Source organism: Microtus pennsylvanicus, chromosome 2, assembly GCF_037038515.1.
Source record: "Microtus pennsylvanicus isolate mMicPen1 chromosome 2, mMicPen1.hap1, whole genome shotgun sequence".
Taxonomy (NCBI): Eukaryota; Metazoa; Chordata; class Mammalia; order Rodentia; family Cricetidae; genus Microtus; species Microtus pennsylvanicus.
The window spans coordinates 125453894-125473846 of NC_134580.1; the positions used below are offsets into that span (position 1 = coordinate 125453894).

General features: G+C 45.8%; 3 protein-coding genes across 3 annotated transcripts; 2 read left to right on the forward strand and 1 right to left on the reverse strand.

Annotated features, from left to right (window-relative positions):
• Positions 1 to 603: 603 nt before the first annotated feature.
• Positions 604 to 2880, reverse strand: Cst11 (cystatin 11). The gene is made up of 3 exons (XM_075963856.1): positions 2653 to 2880; positions 1825 to 1929; positions 604 to 687 (listed from the first exon to the last, which is right to left on the reverse strand). Exons 1-3 carry the CDS (start codon positions 2878 to 2880, stop codon positions 604 to 606), a joined length of 417 nt encoding a protein of 138 aa, XP_075819971.1.
• A 6621-nt stretch (positions 2881 to 9501) lies between these two features.
• LOC142844393 (cystatin domain-containing protein 1) lies at positions 9502 to 11357 on the forward strand. The gene is made up of 3 exons (XM_075962816.1): positions 9502 to 9717; positions 10058 to 10168; positions 11277 to 11357. Exons 1-3 carry the CDS (start codon positions 9502 to 9504, stop codon positions 11355 to 11357), a joined length of 408 nt encoding a protein of 135 aa, XP_075818931.1.
• Positions 11358 to 14766: 3409 nt separating this feature from the next.
• Positions 14767 to 19325, forward strand: LOC142845103 (cystatin-12-like). Its single transcript, XM_075963857.1, has 3 exons — positions 14767 to 14961; positions 18240 to 18350; positions 19210 to 19325. The coding sequence occupies exons 1-3, from the start codon at positions 14767 to 14769 to the stop codon at positions 19288 to 19290; spliced, it is 387 nt and encodes a 128-aa protein (XP_075819972.1). The 3' UTR covers positions 19291 to 19325.
• Positions 19326 to 19953: the final 628 nt, after the last annotated feature.

Below are 19953 nucleotides of genomic sequence, written 5' to 3' on the forward strand. Positions count from 1 at the left end.
CCATCTCCTTATTGTCCGTCTCCCGATCTCTCCATGTAGTCTTAAAACCTAGAGTATTTGGTCTGGGGTGTTGTTCAGTTTGTAGAATGTTTGTTTAATCTACCTGAAGTTTTGTGCTTGACACCCCCACACCCTGTGCACTGCATAAAGCTGCGTGTGGCGGTACATGTCTGTTATCCCAGCACGTGGGAGGTGGAGGAAGGAAGATCACAAGTTCAAAGTCATCCTTGGTTACATGATGAGTTCAAGGTGGCCACACAGTGAGTTCTAGGTCAGCCTGAAACTACCTGAGACCTGATCTCAAAAACAAAAACAAACAAAAAAGTCCTAAGGTCCCCTACTTGCCATGAAGCTAGGGACCAAGTTCTGCTATCATGTGGCTGTAAACAATAGGTTCACAAACTATCTGTGTTTCCTACTGGAACCCCTAGTGGCCCTCCACCTTTTGTTATTACACCTGAAGAATTTATGGGAAAGAAATGAAATCACAACATAAAGAGCATGATGAGAACAGGCTACCATCTTTATTGTGTGAGCGGAGGGTTACTGTTGATTGCAGGGTGACCCCAAAGCTTGGTGGACACAGCTTGTGCTCCAAGACACTCAGGCACTGGTGCAGTTTTTTCTGAGAATTTTGTATCTTTCAAGCCAGGGCATGGTATACACCGAAAAGTAGCACCGGATTTGCTAAAACAAAAGACCAAAACACATATTTTAAAAGATGAACAAGAGCCGGGCACGGCGGTACTCTGCAATGTAGTAATTGGGAATCTGAGACGGGATGTGCACAGTGAGCCCAAGTGGAGTACGTAGTCAGAGTCTCTATAAGAAACACGATAAAGGGGCTCAAATGCACGGTGAGAAGAAAGAGAATATCAGACACCCCCCTTTTCTCTCCCTTCTTCCCTTCTCCTCCTTAGTTTTCTTCCTCCCCCTGCCTCCATTCTTTCCCTTTCTTCTTTCCTTTTGTCTATTTACCTACCCACCCGCCCATTCACAATCTATGTTTCTAACTCCATTCATCCACACATTTATCCTTCTATTCTTTCACCTATTCTTCCTACTGTCTACCTATCTCTCCTTTCACTTATGCAGACCACTGAATTTTATGTTCTAATATAAAGAGGGAGCCTAGAAAAGAACACATTTGTGTGTTGAGAGCCTCCACGTCATTATTACCAGGTTTACCATATATAGCTTATGAACTGAACAAGAACATGTTGTAAGCAAAAGATGAAGCTATTAATGATTACCTTAAAAATTTAGACATCAACCAGGATGATGCCATCCTTGCTCAAATTCCTTTGAGGAAAGTTAAGAGATGGTTATAGGGCTGTTAGGACTCACAGCCTAAAGGTGTGTGTTGGACACACCCTGACTGTGCTGGATCAGAATGAAGTCTGCAGGGGACTGAGGTGCCTTTGGGGCTTAAGGTCACTCAGCAGGTTACCCGCACAGGCTTGTTTTCCTTAGTCTACCCGTGTGCCAGTCAAATTATTTTCAAATGCATTTCCCACTTCCTGCTAAAATACAGCTAAGAGTTAACTGCTTCCCTTGGCCTGGGGTGTCCTTCTGTAGTTCAGTCTCCCAACTGTGCCATTTGGATCCTATCTTCCTTCTTGTGATTTTTTTTTTTAGCACCAACAAGCAATGGTTCAGCTTTTTCTGCCTCTAGTTCCCTCTTTGAAAGAGGAGATACTACCCATGAGATTTTTTTTTTCCCACGCAATCTTGGGTGAATCCCAAGTAAGTCTGCCCTCACTTATGCTAAAACCAAGAAAAACCCATGGAAAATCGCTTTGTGAGAATGAACTTGTCTGGCACCTTGTAAAGTTCCCCTTCTTGGACATCACAGGTACTCTCCTCTGTCTTGAAGCAGGTGGTCCTTCGCATTTCCACTGTGATGTGTAACTCCATGTGGTCTGTTACCTGTGGGTTGTGAGGGAAAAAGAAATGGAGAATGACCCCTTCTCCCCACTGTGGCTTCATGCCCAGTGCTCAATATACCATGTTCAATGGCAAGGGCACAACCTTGCACAGTTGTGGGATCCTTGCTCTCCTTCCTGCCTAAATCCAGGTCTCTTTTAATCACTCACTGAAACAGCACCATGACTACCAGAAAACATTGAGAAGCCACCAAGATTACCAGAAATAATCTTTCTCTATGGGTTCAGACATCCCTTGGACATCATCGAAAAGGCTAATAGTTCCAGGCAGGACCATGTGCACATTTTCTGTGAGTGGCCAGATAATAACCAGGTTCATCTCTGTAGGTCACCTGTCCTGTGTTGTAAGTTTTCAGACTGACTCTGGCATCTTGGCGGTCCCAGATGGACATAGCACAGACGGCTCTAATAGCACTACTTTAAGAGGCACACAACTGGGGCACTTGGGCCTGGCTGTGTAATTTGTTGGTTAGCATCAAAAGGACAGATTCGTTCGTTCTAGCTTATGTGCATTTCCCCTAAGACAGCCACTTCCAGTTGGGAATGGTAGCTTACACCTGCAATTATAGTACTGGGGAGGCTGGAGCAGTAAGGCTGCAAGGTTGAAGCTAACCTCGTCTGTACAGTAAGAGTCTACCAAAACAAGCACCTGGGATTTTCCTGGGTCCCTCTGTGGAGGAGAGACAGGGAAGCCACACACACTCACCTGAGACTCAATATCCAAGATGCGGATGATCCTGAAGTTGTACAAGTCATCGCTTTTCTTGTTGTATTCCTCCGTGACATACTTCAGTGTGCTCTGCGCAGAAGAATCCAGTGTACTCATTTTGAGGACGCTTATATATGTCTTCCTCTTTTGTTGGTAGCTGAAGGCCACCAGGGCCACCAGAATGGCCAACAGGAGCTGTGGCGCCTTCCAAGGTCTGGCCATCATCCTTCAGCTGGAGAAGATTGGGAAGAACTGCCCCCTTCGTCTGTTAGGTCACGCTGACCACGGCTGTCCTGAGTTGGCTTAAGGGAAGCATGCAGCGACACCCACAGGTCTCCTTTCTTTCTCCTCCCATCTGCCTACTCTAGGGACACTTTGCAATGACTGGCAAGCACACTCCTATTCTCATTCTTTTTGCATAGTTTCTCTCTCTCTCTCTCTCTCTCTCTCTCTCTCTCTCTCTCTCTCTCTCTCTCTCTCTCTCTCTCTCTCTCTCTCTCTCTCTCTCTCTCTCTCTCTCTCTCACACACACACACACACACACTCACTCACACTTTTACTTTTTGCTGGCTTCTCAAGCAACACACACTTCTGGGGACTGTTACTCCCTCAGTGGAAGCTAAGCCAGAAACCTCTTTCTACTGAGCTTAAATCACGAGGGGCCACAGAACACTTCAGGGAAAGGGAATGGAGGAGACATGAGGGGTACTGGATCTCAGGAAGTATAATATAATCAGCAGGATGATGGAAAGGAGACGCTTAGGAGGAGGGGCTGGGTTTTGAGAAAGCCCTGCCTGTCCTTGACCTGGCTCTTGAAGACTAGTTCCAGGCAATACATCAAAAGAGCAGGAGACTAGGAGAGAGAGAGAGAGAGAGAGAGAGAGAGAGAGAGAGAGAGAGAGAGAGAGAGAGAGAGAGAGAGAGAGAGAGAGAGAAAGCAAGGACCTGGAGAGCCTCACTTTGGAAAGCTAGTGACACCTGAGTGTGGCTGACTCCATGTTTCAGAGAGGTGGCTAGGGAGTTGAAGGAGGGGATGTCAAGACTTTCCTGCCTCCAAAGTCAGGTTTCAGCAAGATAAGACCCCACAGGAGCTCCAGTTTGGTATCAAATGGCAAGGTCAAAGGCACGGAGGCTGGCAGGATGCAGCCTTCTGTGTGATGCCAGCTCACGAGATGTTTGAGTAAGCCTGTAAAGCAGTGGTTCTCAACCTGTGGGTTGTGATCCCCTTGGCAAACCTCTCTCTCCAAAAATACTTACATTGCAATTCGTATCAGTAGCAACACTACAGTTATAAGGTCGCAACAAAAATAATTTTGCGGTTAGGGGTCACCACAACGTTATGAACTGTATTAAAAAGTCGCAGCATTAAGAAGGTTGAGAGCCACTGCTGTAGGGTGTTGTTTAGAAGGATACAATCCCAGGACAGGTAGTGAAAGCTCCTAGGGCAGAGGTGTGAGTGCACATACCTGCTCTCACACTGACATGTACATACGTGCAAACGTATGTATCCACACTCACACTGATAGATGCATCTACATACAGGCACATGCATCTCCATTCCTACCCTAAGTGCATATTCCCATTGACCATTGTGTAGCTATTTCCTCTGAATTGGAGCATCCTCCTCTTAATGGGGAAGGCTCATTGAGACTAAGGAAGTAGCAAAAAATCTTTGAAGTCTGAAAACGTTCTCGAAGTACCTCCCTCTCGAAGTTATATAAGCAATAACTCCTGGGGAGAAGAGCCTCCCCAGCCTAGCTGTCTGCAAGTTGTTCAAGCAGCTCAAGGAGTTTCATGAGTCATTGCCCATGTTGGAGTGGGATTTTCCAGGGACAGAGTTCCCTTTAAGTCATCCACACTTCCATAAGTAACCCCTCACCCATACTCCTGAACATTGAAGCATGATTAATAAAACTCAGAGACAGATATTGGGGTTCAACCTGAAGATCAGAAAAGCAAAGCAGCCAGTCACTGGCTCTTACCTCGACCTCAGTCCCCAAATGGTGATCCTGCTTCCAGGAAACCTCAGAATGAGATTGTGTCTGAGAGTTGTCTCCTCTCTAGCTCTGGGATTAAGGGCGTGCACCAATACCACCTGGCTTCTATGGCAAACTAGTGTGGCTACTGGGATTAAAGGTGTGTGTCACTGCTGCCTGGTCTGTAGGACTCGCCAGTGTGACTATTTTACTCTCTGATCCTCAGGCAAGCTTTATTTATTAAAATACAAACGAAATGCCGCTGCAGAAGATAGCACCAATGCAGTCCACAAAACTAGGAGCAGAACTGAAACCAAGATAGCTTTTCTCAGTCACAAACGACTGCTACCTTAGCTGAGGCCTCATTGGGTGGGAATCCCTGTAGGAAAGAGTCTGCGGTCCGAAACTTGCGCCATCAAATCCCCATAACCTACTTGGTGTCATTTGGGGAGCAATCCCTTGATATCTTCCACACCATGAGCACTCACGAAGAAAGAGAAGTCATCACCTCCACAAAGTTCCCTCCCCGCTCAAACTCCTTGCATGTCCCTCCACTTCCTCTAGAATTTTTCTCTTTCTCTTTCTGTACCTCTCTCTCTCTCTCTCTCTCTCTCTCTCTCTCTCTCTCTCTCTCTCTCTCTCCCCCCCCACGTATATTAATACAGCTAGGGTGCATGTGACAGGCAGGAGCCAGGGACTCGACCTAGCCTTTGTGCTCCCTGTGAGACAGGTTTCTCAGTGGGGTAGAATCCTGGGTATACACAACACTCACGGACTTATCAACACACTGAAGAAGGTGCCTTTGCCTGTCACTCTGCGGGCACCCCCAGCATCCACTGGTAGCAGGCCACAGAGCCTTCACCTGTCTGAGTAAGGAGAGCCTGGAGCTATGCCAGTGCTTTCTTCTGATGACCTTGGGGGACTTGAGTTGAGCAACACAGTTGCCCTATCTCTCTGTGCCTCAGCCAACTCCTCTACAAAGGGGTGACCTTGGACTTAGGAGACTCCTAGCCACAGTAACTCATTATCCTTCCTCTCCTAAAGCAAAAATACTTTCCCGTTGCTGAAACCACAAGAAAGCGGCCATAGCACTGCAATAGGGACACACTGCACTTACCACTCTGACGGTTCATGTGTCCCCGCTCTCATCTGTCGCTGCATGTCAAATGTTCTGCCATATCCTGGCATGCTGAGATAAAAACATCATCTCAAACTCAAAATAGAGTTACAGTGTAAAGAATATCAGAAATATCAGCTATACCTCTGAAATATCAGAGAAAGAATCGATGATGTAATTGCCTCCTCACTCTCAAACTTACTATTAATTCCTGTAAACAGGTGTGCTCTTCTCCATAACCCAGTGCAAGCAACCACTGCACTCAGGGGCTGGCACTAGAACGACCCTCTCGCTGTCCTCAGATGTCATCAGGAATCCAGGAGCAGTACATGGCCTTAGCTCAGCTAATTGTGGAGTCCTGAGTGTGTCCAGGGTCTGTTAGCAATGGGCTCCTGGAAGGGAACTCACTCCAAATGCTCTTTCTAAGTGACAGAGTCACCAGCAACTCTGATCTTCTCCTGTCCCAAATGGCTCCTTACTCATCTCCTTGATCTTCATGACCTTAATAGCACTGAAGAGTATTCTGATATTTTAGAATTTCCTCAAACTTGTATTTTCTGGTTTGCAGATGAGGATGCCATCAATGTGTAAGAGTTATGCTGAGATGGACCAATCCAGCCTCTCTGCTCTGCATGCATTGGTCTCAAAGAGCACGTACTTCTACACTTGCTGGAGGTTAGGCCCACGTTCTGCTTTCCGGTGTTCTTCATTGTCCTCCGATCTGAGTCCTCAGCAAGCCTGGCAAAGGGAATCTGCTCTGTTTGACAGCTACATACTGCTATCTTTATTTTATAACCTAAAGAAATTTTCAAATTTTATTTATTTAGTTTACATCAACTTCAGTTTTCCCTCCCTCAACTCCCTCCAATTCCCTCCACCCACCATTTCTTCTCCACCTCTCCCTCAAACTACTCTTCTGTTTCTGTTCCAAAAGGGGCAGGCCTCCCATGGGTATCAACAAAGCATGGCATGTCAAGTTGCAATAAGTCGAAGCATTTCCCCATGTATTTAGACTGGGCAATGCAAACCAGTATGAGAAATAGGTTCCAAGAGTTAGACAAAACATCAGGGACAGCCCCTGCTCTCATCAGGAGTCACACAAACAGACCAAGCCACACAATTGTCACATATATGGAGAGGGTTTAGGTCTGCCCCATGTAGGCTTCAGACTCAGTGAGTCACTATGAGTCAGGTTAGTTGATTCTGTGGCTTTTCTTATCATGTCTTTGGCCCCTATGGCTCTTACAATCCCTCCTCTCTCTCTTCAACAGGATTTGCTATTCTCTGCCTAATGTTTGACTGTGGGTCCCATATCTCTTTTCATCAGTTACTGGATGAAGGCTCTGAGGACAATTAGGATGGTCACCTCTCTGATCACAAGAGATGGCCAGTTTAGGCTACATATCCACTATTACTGGGAGTCTTAGCTGGGGTCATTCTTACAGATTTGTGGAAATTTCCCTTGCATCAGGTTTCTGCCTGATCCTCCAAAGTCCCCCTCATTCTAGAGATCTTTCAGTACTCTCTCTCCACCCACTCCCCAACCCAGTCCCTCTAATGTGCATTCCCATCCACCTCAGTCCGCCCAGCAAGATCTCTTCTATTTTCTCTTCCCAGGGAGATCTATGACAAGACTCCAGTAAAATGTGGAATTCAATCTTGTGTAGCCCGGGGTGGCCTTGAACTCCAAGAGCTTCATCTGCCTCTGTCACCCCAAGTCCTGGGATTAAAGGTGTGTACTACTACTCCCTGGCCTCTAGTGGCTAGCTCTGCACTCTGATCTTCAGACAAGTTTTATTTGTTAAAACATAAACAAAATATTACTACATCAACCCAAAAGCAGCCTCACCTGGTGCCTATGTTTTCAAATGGCCACTTGCCCTTTCAGCAAAGTTCCCCAAGTATTTTGCCAAATGCCAGGAAGAAAATTCTTGCTCTCTTCCAGTGATAACTGACTGCACTGAATCTTGATCCCGAGGTTGATGAGGATTACTAATCACTTATAGATAAATGGCTGTAGGGTTCTTGATCCTGAGTCTGAGAAAATTCAGAAAGTTGCTTCCTGTGCCCATGTGTTCAAGGCTATTCCCCACTTTCTCTTCCATCAGGTTCAGTGTAGCTAGATTTTTGTTGAGGTCTTTGATCTACTTGGATATGAGTGGATCATTCATCCACTTATCGAGGAATGACTTGGGGACTTGATTTTGAGTCTGAGGATTCACTAACTACTTTTGGATGAAGGATTGGGGCAGGGGCTTGAATCTGAATCTGTTGAGGATACACTAACTACGTATGGATGAATGATTGGGTAGCAGGGAGGCATTTTACTTTTCTATGGATGCATGGCATTCAGATTATTCCAAAAGTATACAATAGTCTAACATCAGGTGGTAACTCTACTGTGTTCTGCTGTGTCTTTGTGAATTCAAGAGTGACTTATCTCAAATGTGGCACAAGAATTAGATACCAGGTCAGAGATTCCCTGAAGCCATGGTGCTGCATAGTCCTGTAGTGATTCTTCATTTCTGTTGTAATAAATAAAGCTTGCCTGAAGGTCAGAAAAGCAAAGCAGCCAGCCACTGGCTCTTCCCTCTACCTCAGTCTGAACTGGTGATCCTGCCTCCAGGAATCTCAGAGACTGTGTGAGAGCTGTCTCCTCCCATCTTACATTCCACTCTAGGGTTGTGATTAAAGGTGTGCCCCACTACCGTCCAGTTTCTATGGCAAACTAGTGTGGCTACTGGGATGAAAGGCGTGTGTCACCACTGCCTGGTCTGTAAGGCTGAGCAGTAGGACTGCTTTACTCTCTGATCTTTAGGCAAGCTTTATTTATTAAAATACAAACAAAATATCCACTACAGAATCCAGTAAGCCAAGACTCACAATGTACAGACTTAACATTTTATATACGAAATATGCTCTTCTAAAGCGCAGGAAACAGTGGTCATATTCTCAACAATAACAATAAAAATCCATCTCAATACATCTCAAAAAAAAAGGCAAGACAGATGTTCTCTGCCTGGGGTCGGCTTGAGTTAGAAGTTGGTAAACGAGAGCTGATTTGAAATCAGCGGTGATTAGAATGAAACAGTTCCGTAATTACAGCCCAGAGGTCAGAAAAGACGTGAGAAGATGAGAGCAGGTTAGAAGTGAAGGGAACTGATAATGAGCACAGAAAACAAGGAGAATGGAGTCAGGTGGAGCTGCTGGCCAAAGAGGGCCGGGACAGTAGGAAGATGGCAGCTCATGGGCACCCCCAAATGACGGGCCTTGAACTTGGCAGGTGGTGTGTATTGCAGGCAAGGTCACGGGTAGGCTTGGCAGCAACTGATTCCACTTCCCAGGAATGAGTTCGTCAGACTTCTCAGGAGTTTCCTCCGAGCCCTGGGAATCCTCTCCAGCCTCGTGTAATGACAAATGGGGCTGCAGCACAAGTGGGACCTGCCCTGGCAAGGCTCAGGGACAGTCTGGAGATGTGCATACGGAGGGGACATCTGAGGATGCTTGTCACTTCAGGGTTGGTGCCACCACGAGATGGGGTACGTGTCTTTCTGCTCTACCTTCTGTTGGGGTAGTGAGAAGGAACAAGAAGGCAGAAGAGTGGAGATAAGAGCTTAGACAGAAACACAAAAGGAGGCATTCAGGAGCACAGGGCTCTGATGGGCAGGACTATGTGGGATCCTGAGCTGAGAAGGGCGTTACCAAATGTGGTTGTTCCATCCCTTTTCCCGTGTGTCCCCAGTCCCTAGGTTGATGCAGAGGACAGCTATGGTGTGGAAGGTGCCCCTGCTTGTAGGACTGATTGTGCTAGGCACTCATTTATGGACCATTGACAAAGAATTCATAGACATTACTAAGGATCTAGACTATTTTGTGGCATCGGTGGAGTTTGCTGTGGCTCAGTTCAATGACAACAACCCAGAAGAGAACACATACAGGTTGCTGGAAGTTGGGAGAGCCCAGAAAAAGGTGAGTCCACATACAAAGCTTTACCCCTTCATGTACAGACCCCATTTCTTCATCTGATTTAATCAGATTTCTTAGTCTGGCCCATGCTGCTCAGGGGAATGTTTGAGAGTCGTCATATTGTCATGTATGGCTGCAGTGTGTGCAGGTTGCTTGTTGTTTAGGATTTGATTGTGTCCTGTGAATGTGCCATAACGGTATGTGTTCATGCCCCTGTAGAGTGCCAGAATTTAGCAGGAAGTAGCAGGAAGTACTGAAAGAAGACTGGTACATGTGGCCCTCATAGGCACATTTCTCTTGACATACAATGATGGCTAACACTTGCATAATTTCTTTTCAACAGACATGGACAATGATTTTCTTAATGGTTTTGGAGATGGGTCGCACAATTTGTAAGAAACACGATAAAAACACGGACAATTGCCCATTGCTACAAGGCTCAGGAGAAAAAAAGGTTAGATAATAAAACCATCCGCAGCTACAACTGATCTTTTGGGAGTGAAAAGATAATGAAGTAAAGCCTGAGACTAGATGGAGGGAAGGTGTGGGCAAACATCTCAGGGCTCCCTCACTGGAAGCAGAAGGGGCTATCATCTCCCCTTATCTGCTTATTTATTACTTTATTTTTATCTCGAAAAATTTTGTATTAATTCTTTGAGAATTTCCTGCAGTGTATTTGGATCATGTTCTCTCCCCAGTTCTCCCCTAACTTTTCAGATCTACCTTTATTTCCAACTTCATGTCCTATTTTTATTAACCAGTTAATTCCATTTGTGCTACCCATCTATTCCTGAATGTGGGGTGATCCACTGGAATGTGGTTGACCTACTAGAAATCACACAGAAGGGGTCATCTTAGGCAGGCAGAGCCTGACTCCCACGCCCATAGCAGCCCTTTGTTGCAGATGCCCACCTGGCTTCCTTGTGGTCTAGAGACCATCTGGATTTGAGAAAACAAATTCCTCCAGTGGTCATCATCCCTCCTTTGCTCATGTCTTGGGGTTAGGGACTATTTAATTTATCTGCTTACTCTGACTTCCTGATAGATTCTGGGTGATTCTGAGTGACACCATTGTCCCATATGACATGTAATCCATGGGATCTGGCATCTTGAGGATGACTTTCCACTGGGGGACTGTGTTAGTGTTTGGTTTTACCTTCTTACTAATGGCCTTGAAGCAGCATCATTTTTGAGTGGTTTGTGCTGCTGTTCAGCTGGGAAGCGCCCTGATGGGGTCTTCTTTCAAGCAATCCCTTGGTTCCTTCAGTATCCTTGGGTCGGATGGAGAAGTTCATCCATCATCATATGTTGCAGGGTGGAAGGTGGGTGGTGAGTTGTGAGGAAAGGATGCTTCAGGGCAAAGACCCCAGGCAGGTGCCCTTTCAGGACCCCCTTGTCTTAGGTGAGAAGATTTTGTGACTTGTGTCCATTGTCCTAGTGGAGATTTGAGCTTAATTATCTCCACTTCCATAAAATGGCTGTTTCAACTTTATTACTGCATGCTGCACATTATCACAATGCATTTTAATGTTCTAACTTACTTATTATGATTATCTTTTCAGGTGCACTGTGTTTTCCAAGTAGATGCCCGACCTTGGTTTTCCCAATTCTCCATCCTGAATAGCACCTGTGTGCCAGCATAAGTGGCACAGGGACTCTGGCTACACATCGTATTCTTCCTTCCTTGGGAGTGTGACTACCTGGAGTCCAAGGTCTGTGTGGTGCTAATGCAATTAAAAGCATCTCACGGCATCTTTTGAATCCCTGAGCAATGCTTAGGCTCTTCTATATTGTCTATTTGCCATGGATACCATTTTTAAAAATAAGCAATTGGGGTGTGTGTGTGTGTGTGTGTGTGTGTGTGTGTGTGTGTGTGTAGCCCTGACTGTCCCAGAACTAGTCTGGCCTTGAACTCAGAGATTCACCTGTCTCTGCCTCCTGAGCGCTGGAATTAAAGGCGTGTGTCACCACCACCTGGCTGCAACTGTCTTATTTTATTACCCTGCCTTAGGTATGGATGTCTGAGTAAATTAGACTCCTCAGTTCATGTGAAGCAGGAAGCTGAGTGGGAGGATCTTGGAAACTCACAAGTTAGAGACTGGCTTAGGCACCACAGTGATGTTACAACCGACAAAGCTAAAGAAGGAACAGGAAAAGAACTACAAACTCTCTTCCAGGGCGCAGTCGTCTGTCTCCCCACTACTTCTGTGTCAGGAACCAGGCTCACAGTGGTCTCCATTCTGCAGTGGGACCAGGCCCAGGCTCAGGGGTGGTAAAAAGGAGCAAATGACAAGATAGGTGGCCTTGTCCTCCCGAATACCACAGACTGTCTGACAGGGCTAGAAATAGACACATGATTCTAATTTGAGAGTTTCAGGTACCTTTCTCAGTAACTGACAGCTTCACAGAGTAAAAATCACCAAAGACATATAAAATGTGAAAATTTATCAAACAAATTTGATTTTGTGCTACACAGGACATCATTCAAGTCCAGAACATGCCCTCTTTGAACCTGTGGATAATTTACCAAAACTGAGCATGTTCTGGTCTATAATCTACAGAACTTCAGAGAATGGGTGTCATATGGATTGTGTTCTCTGATGGCAGTGGAATTTATCTAGAAATCAAGGAGGGAAATGCTTGAAAATTTATAAATCTCTAAGTGATAAACAGGCTAGTAGAGTAAACCCGGGTAGGATAGGATGTTTTAAAAAACACATGGTTAAAAATTCTTACTTTTTTTTAAAAAAAGATTTTATTTTATTTTTTTATCTTTTTTTTTATTGATAAAAGGAGAATAAAGAAAAGAGAAAAAAAAATTTCCACCTCCTCCCAGCCTCCCATTTCCCTCCCCCTCCTCCCACTCTTCTCCCCCTCCTCCCACTCTTCTCCCCCTCCTCCCACCCCTCTCCCCTTCCCCCCACTCCTCTCCCCCTCCCTCTCCAGTCCAAAGAGCAGTCAGGGTTCCCTGCCCTGTGGTAAGTCCTAGGTCCTCCCCGCTCCGTCCATATCTAGGAAGGTGAACATCCAGACTGGCTAGGCTCCCACCAAGCCAGCACATTGCGTAGGATCAAAACCGCGTGCCATTGTCCTTGGCATCTCATCAGCCCTCATTGTTCGCCATGTTCAGAGAGTCCAGTCTTATCCCATGCTTTTTTGGTAACAGTCCAGCTGGCCTTGGTGAGCTCCCAGTAGATCAGCTCCACTGTCTCAGTGGGTGGGTGCACCCCTCGTGGGATATGTGTCTCTGTGTGCATGTCCATGTGTTTGTGCATGGGTGTGTCTGTATGTGGGTATATGCATATGAATACAAGTGCCTGAAGAGCTACCCGACATAGGTGCTGAGAACCGAATTCCAGTCCTCTGGAAGAGCAGTAAATACTCTCATCACTGCGCCATCTCTCCAGCCCCCATTCTTATTTCTTTAAAAAATTATACTTGGCATGTATGGTGTTGTGTTGGGGCGGGGGAAAGCAAGGGGTTCAGGCGTGTTTTGAAGTACTACGGTGGGAAGGATATCTGCATTTTTAGACACCCTAACCATCACCACCTGTCTTGGTTGTTTTTTTTTTTTTTTTGGTCATCTTGACACAAGCTAGAAGAACCTCAGTTGAGAAAATGTTTCCATCAGATGGCCTGAAGGCAAGCCATCTGTAGGGCGTTTTATCAATCAATGATTGGCATGGGAAGGCCCAGCCCACAGTGGGTGGTGCCATCCCTGTGAAGTGGTCCTGAATTGTGTAAAAAAAAAGGCTAAGAAAGCCAGGAGGAGCAAGTCAGTACGCAGTCACTGTGGCATCTGAGTTAGTTCCTGCCTCCAGGTTCCTGCTTTGGGTTCTTTCCCTGACTTCTTTGGATGATGGATAACAAGCTATAAGATGAAATAAACCCTTTCCTCCTCATACTGATTTTTGTCATGCTGCCTTATTACAGCAATAGAAACCTAACTAAGACAGTGTCCATCATTAGGCCATCTTGTGAGATCATTTCCTCCAACCTGGATGCTGCAGGAAGGTATTTCAATCATGCCCACAGTCCTGTTCCTTTCTATGCAAGAGTTATAGTTCTGCTCCTACTCTATCCCCGAGGTAATGGTTAGGTTCTGGGACAATTTTTAGAATCATGAAGGTTCAAGTATCCTGTTATTCCATGGCGGGGAAGACCATTTGAGCCTAAGTCCTTTCCCATGATGGCACCATTTATGCCTTTCCAGCTCACTCATCCCCTGCCGTATTGCCATCTCTGCAGTTTCTCCAGAAGGAAGGCAGAATGTGGAGTATTTTTCCTGAGAAGTCTGGCACAGGGCCAAGTGGCAGATCTGGGCCTGGATATATTAGTAGGTGCCTCTTTCTGAGTCCAGTCAGCTTCAAGGCCCATGGCTGCCTTTTTTGTCCATCCCTACAGACCCACTGCCTCCCTTTCTGATTCTCCCTAGTACATGGGTTGCAAAGCCCAGGTCGGGCAGGTGTCAGGGAAGGAGGCAGAGGTGATGAACTGGCCGCTATACTGCAGAGATGGTAGAGAAGATGATCTTCCAGTCCTGACTCTGAGCCCTCCCACGGGGCTCCTCTGAGACGCCAAAGTCATGGGCTCTTGATTCTTAACTCCCAATAATTCAAACCTCTTTTACCTCATGAGAGTTTCTGTGGCTCCACCAGTTTTTGAGTTTAGAGCAGTAACGGTAAACCAGTTGGATTTACAATCCCAAACTTCCTATCAGTTCTTATCAGAGTGGGCCGAGGCTGGGGAAGGCAGTCTTGGGCATGTTCAGGCAAAGGGTAAGTTGCACGAATGCCCATAAGCCTGTGGCTTATGTCCCCAAGGTGTAGAAAATATGTCCTCCTTTTCAACCTTCTACTGTCAGATGGAGGGAGGGACAAGGTGGAGGCGTAGAGATGGCAATAGTCAGCTGCCCTAGTCAAAATGAAGACTTTAGCACCCCGGGGCCTCTGGTGGGCGGGGCTGTGTGGACTGGCATCACCAGCTGCAGCTGCGCCACCTCTTTACCAATGCGTGCATCCTCAGCTCCCAGTGCGGACACGGAAGACAGCCATGTTGTGGAAGGCCTTCCTGCTGGTGGGGCTTATTGTGATGGGGATTCGTGACTGCAGCTTCAGATTTGTAGAAATCAACAAGAACAATGAGGATTTTAGCATTTCTGTGGAGTATGTAGTGTTTCACTTCAATGAAAATCAGGATGATAATTTCGCCTACAAGTTCCTGAGAGTCCGGAGAAGTAAGAGCCAGGTGAGTAGCCTGCTTCCTGTGTGGTGCTTGCATTCATACCCGGCAGGGCTGGGGGCTGTTTGGGTTTGCAGTAAGTCGAAACCAAGGCTTTCATTTGGTAAATGTTATTTTAAAAAATACCCAATAATGCTAGAAAAACTCCGAATTTTGGGCTTATTTTAAAGTGAGTGCAACCTCTGAAAAGCAAGGTAGAAGGGCGGCGTCAATGTCCCAATCTGAGTTCAGGATGAGGGGAATCGAATCAGGGCCGAGGGAAGCCAGAACAGCAGAGACAGGTGGTGAGAATGGCAGGCACGGAAAGGAGAAGAAACAGATCCCCACACAGTGGCAGTCAGCAGCAAGCGTGACAGGCACCCTTGGGGAGCTGGATGAGCTGGGCGTTGCTCAGCAAGGTGGGGATGTAGGCTGGGTACCTGGTAACATCAACATCACTGCCGAGATGACGTCCAGGCAGTCAGCTGAGGAATCACACAGGGAACCATTTTTTCAGACTGCTATGCTGGGCGAAGACATAAGCTGGCCCCAAACCCATGAGTAAGATGGGATGAGGTGGGTAAGAGCAGTGACACAGGGTCCTGGGAGCTGAAGAAGGTAAGAAAGTGATGGCTCTTTGGGTGGGTGGGAAATGTGCATTGTCACAAGACCCTTAGGGAAGGATGAGCCAATGTACTTAAGAGTCTTGAGTCTCTTGGTAGGATGCACTGTGCTCTGTGACTGTATCTTAGGGAAGGAAATCCTGAGATGCAGGTGTGCAGAAGCGGGGTATGGCAGTAAGGATGCCAAGCTGGGAGCACTAGGAATCCACTGGATGGTGCTCTTGAGGCGAAACACCACGTCTTTCACTGAAGGCTCACTGAGTGTAGTGGCCCACACTGCCACTGGACAAGAAGCTTCAGACCATGTTAGAGAGAATGGTGCCTTGACCACCACAAAGCGGGTCTTGCAGCAGATGTGGTGTGTGCTGATCTGGTACCACCAAGGTTCCTTTTTTCTGAATTAAGTGTTTAGGAACATAATCAAATAATCAAGCAAAGAGCAGCAAAAACAGAACAAGAGGGATGAAGCAGACGGAGCAGACATCTCTGTATAAGGAAATAGCCCGTATAGGATTTTTGATAGATACCGAGAATAATATTGGGATACTCAAGAGCCACTTCATTTAAGTACTTGAAAGATGAGTGCTCTGTGTACTCAGTACCTACATGAAAGACACATCTCAAATGGGCTGCTGTGTTCCCTGCTCTGTCTGCTCATGGCAGGCGGTCTCATCAGGGTCCTACTCTAGGTCACGGAATCACTCACTCAGCAGGTACTTCTGACGCTGCTTAGAACATTTGATAATTGTCGTAGTGGCATGGGTGTGGCTGCACCAGGTACAGGTTCTTTGCTGTGGACTCGATTGTGTGACTATGTGGCACCCTGGATGTTCACTGCCCCGTTACTGAGACTACTCGGTATTTACCAGTGGGGAAAGGACTGAGGGGAGACTCGGTGCTTACCCTAGTTGTTCTTTTTTAAAATTTATTTATTAAAGATTTCTGTCTCTTTCCCGCCACCGCCTTCCTTATCCTTCCCCCTCCCCCAATCAACTCCCCCTCTCTCATCAGCCCGAAGAGCAGACCAGGTTCCATGCTCTGTGGGGAGTCCAAGGACCTCCCATCTCCTTCCAGGTCTAGTAAGGTGAGCATCCAAACAGCCTAGGCTCCCACAAAGCCAGTACGTGCAGTAGGATCAAAACCCAGTGCCATTGTTCTTGACTTCTCAGTAGTCCTCATTGTCCGCTATGTTCAGCGAGTCCGGTTTTATCCCATGATTTTTCAGACCCAGTCCAGCTGGCCTTGGTGAGTTCCCGAAAGAACATCCCCATTGTCTCAGTGTGTGGGTGCACCCCTCATGGCCCTGAGTTCCTTGCTCGTGCTCTCTCTCTTTCTGCTCCTGATTTGGATCTTGGGGTTGTAGTCTGGTGCTCCAATGTGGGACTCTGTCTCTGTCTCCTTTCATCGCCTGATGAAGGTTAATATCTAGGAGGATGTCTATATGTTTTTCTTTGGGTTTGCCTTCTTATTTAGCTTCTCTAGGATCACGAATTATAGGCTCAATGTCCTTTATTTATTGCTAGAAACCAAATATGAGTGAGTACATCCCATGTTCCTCTTTTTGGGTCTGGCTTACCTCACTCAGGATAGTGTTTTCTATTTCCATCCATTTGCATGCAAAATTCAAGAAGTCCTTGTTTTTTTACTGCTGAGTAGTACTCTAATATGTATATATTCCATACTTTCTTCATCCATTCTTCCATTGAAGGGCATCTAGGTTCCAACCCCGCAACTGACAAAGGTCTGATCTCCAAAATATATAAAGAACTCAAGAAACTACACCGTAAAAGGCTAATCAACCCAATTATAAAATGGGGCACTGAGCTGAACAGAGAATTCTCAACAGAAGTTCAAATGGCCAAAAGACACTTAAGGTCATGCTCAACTTCCTTAGCGATCAGGGAAATGCAAATCAAGACAACTTTAAGATACCATCTTACACCTGTCAGAATGGCTAAAATAAAAAACACCAATGATAGCCTTTGCTGGAGAGGTTGTGGAGAAAAGGGGTACACTCATCCGTTGCTGGTGGGAATGCAAACTTGTGCAACCACTTTGGAAGGCAGTGTTGCAGTTTCTCAGGAAATTCGGGACCAACCTACCCCTGGACCCAGCAATACCACTCTTGGGAATATACCCAAGAGATGCCCTATCATACAACAAAAGTATATGCTCAACTATGTTCATAGCAGCATTGTTTGTAATAGCCAGAACCCTAGTTGTTCTTAATAGATATTTGGGAACTCTGGGCATCAAACTTTCTTCTTTGAACATGCTAAGCACATACTTTCCAACTGAGCTATATCCCTACATAAGTGGACATATCTCTTGTGCAGAATTAAAAGAAAAATTTGAAAAAAATAGATTTAAAAGAGAAAGGCTGAGAAAGAGCATGTCTGTAACCCTAGCACTTGCAAAGCTGAGGAGCAGTAAAATCGAAAGTTGGATGTCATCGTGGGCTATACCAACCTTGTCTAAAAATGCCAAATCACAGTAACAAAGAAAAAACCCACAGCAAACATCCCCCTCCCCATAAAACAACAGAGAAACAAGACTGTATGTGATATGTGATATTTATTGCTGCTTGCTTGGACTTTCACATTTTCTGCTTGCTTTTATATTGAGCTCTCTTTCACTTATTCTGATGAGTTTTCTAACAGTTTTGCAATTTCTTCTTGACAGAGAAATAAATTGCTGTTTTTAATAGACCTGGAGATGGGCCGTACAATTTGTAAGAAATTTGAAGAAGACATTGACAATTGCCCATTGCAGGAGGGCCAAGGAGAGAAAAAGGTTGGAGATTAAATCAACCCCTTCTATCAACAGTCTTTTGGGAAAAAAATGCGTCTTAAGCAGGCAGGCCCTATCTCCCAGGGCTGGAGCAGCCTTCTGCTCATACCCCCACTGACTGTCCACAGAAGACCTGCAGACACCCACGTGGCCTCCATCTATGATGTAACCTTCCCTGTGGTTCCAGTTCTATGCCTCCGGAGACCTTTGAAGGTCCAGGAAGAACATGAGTTCCCTTTGGTCATTAGTCTTCCATTGTTGATTTTTTTTTTTTTTTTTTTGTGGTGGGGAATGAGAACTGTTTGTCTGCTCACTCAGGCTTTTCCTTTAGGGTCTCAAGGGTGATTCTTGGTGACATCCTTGTCCTATAGCTGACATGTGATCCATGGGAACTTGGACCTTATAGATGGTTACCCATCAGGGGGATTCTGTCAGGGTGTGGTCTCACTTTTCAACTAACAACAGCCTTCAAGTACCCTCACTTGGGATGCGTTTGTGTGTTCTGTTGGGAAGTTTCTAAACAGACCATTTGTCAAGAAATTCCCTGACTTTCAGGACCCTTGGGAGGGGCAAAAGTTCATCTGTCACCACGTGTGTTAGGGAAGCTGTGAGGACAGAAAGATTTAAGATGGGTGATAGTTCCAGCCAGGTGCTTTTTCAGGAGACCGTGGGCTCAGATTTTGCAATCTGTCATTTCTCATGGTGGAGCTTTGAGCTTTATGAGTCTTTAGGTTAATGTGTTTTAGCTTTTTTTCCTTTTCTTCTTTTTTAAAACTTAGTTTTGGGAAAACCGAGTCCCTGCTATCTAGATAGCCTCAATACATTGTGCTTTTCTAATTTATGCTTTGTAACTCTTTTTCAGGTGCGCTGCACTTATATTATGGAGACTCTGCCTTGGATAACTAAGTTCACCGTCATGAACAGTACCTGTGCGGAGATTTAAGCCAGGCCGCCATCTCTGTGTACCTGCAGTCAAAGTCCCCTTTCCTCTGAGGGTGACTGTTTGTAGTTATAGAGCATTTTAGAACCAGCACAATTAAAATCATCTCACAGAACATTCTGGATCCCTGAACAGTGTTTAAGGTTTTCTGTATTATCTATTTGCCACGGATACCATTCTTAGTGATGAGCAATGATACAACTTTATTGTCATTATTATCAGTTCACTTGCAGGTTCAGAGTGTTGAGTAGATTCTGTTTGTTTATTTCAAAGTTTCATTCGTTCATTTTTCCATCATTTCATGTTTGTAAATGTAGTTCATTCATTCATCCTACAATTTCTCCACTCCCTCATTCATATGCTCAGAAGGAAGGCAATAAGCTTCCAGGGAACAGCCCCCTGCATTCCTTTCTGCTTTCATCTCAGGGACCCGGATCATAGTGGGTGAGCCTTCTGCAGATGACTAGAGATAGGCCATGGTGTGTGTGTGTGTGTGTGTGTGTGTGTGTGTGTATGAGAGAGAGAGAGAGAGAGAGAGAGAGAGAGAGAGAGAGAGAGAGAGAGAGAGAGAGAGGAACTGAAAATGACAGAGGTCCTTATGGACAATGATAGCTGCAGACAAGAGTGTTGACTCGTGGCTGGTGTGACGTTTTAAGAAACAGTAGC

Coding starts and splice junctions, on each gene's coding strand:
- Cst11 (XM_075963856.1), bottom strand. CDS start 2,880: ATGATGGCCAGACCTTGGAAGGCGCCACAGCTCCTGTTGGCCATTCTG. Junction 1,930..2,652: donor TCTTGGATATTGAGTCTCAG/GTGAGTGTGTGT, acceptor CACAACCCACAG/GTAACAGACCACATGGAGTT. Junction 688..1,824: donor AAGAAGGGGAACTTTACAAG/GTGCCAGACAAG, acceptor CTTTTGTTTTAG/CAAATCCGGTGCTACTTTTC.
- LOC142844393 (XM_075962816.1), top strand. CDS start 9,502: ATGCAGAGGACAGCTATGGTGTGGAAGGTGCCCCTGCTTGTAGGACTG. Junction 9,718..10,057: donor TTGGGAGAGCCCAGAAAAAG/GTGAGTCCACAT, acceptor TCTTTTCAACAG/ACATGGACAATGATTTTCTT. Junction 10,169..11,276: donor AAGGCTCAGGAGAAAAAAAG/GTTAGATAATAA, acceptor TTATCTTTTCAG/GTGCACTGTGTTTTCCAAGT.
- LOC142845103 (XM_075963857.1), top strand. CDS start 14,767: ATGTTGTGGAAGGCCTTCCTGCTGGTGGGGCTTATTGTGATGGGGATT. Junction 14,962..18,239: donor TCCGGAGAAGTAAGAGCCAG/GTGAGTAGCCTG, acceptor TCTTCTTGACAG/AGAAATAAATTGCTGTTTTT. Junction 18,351..19,209: donor AGGGCCAAGGAGAGAAAAAG/GTTGGAGATTAA, acceptor ACTCTTTTTCAG/GTGCGCTGCACTTATATTAT.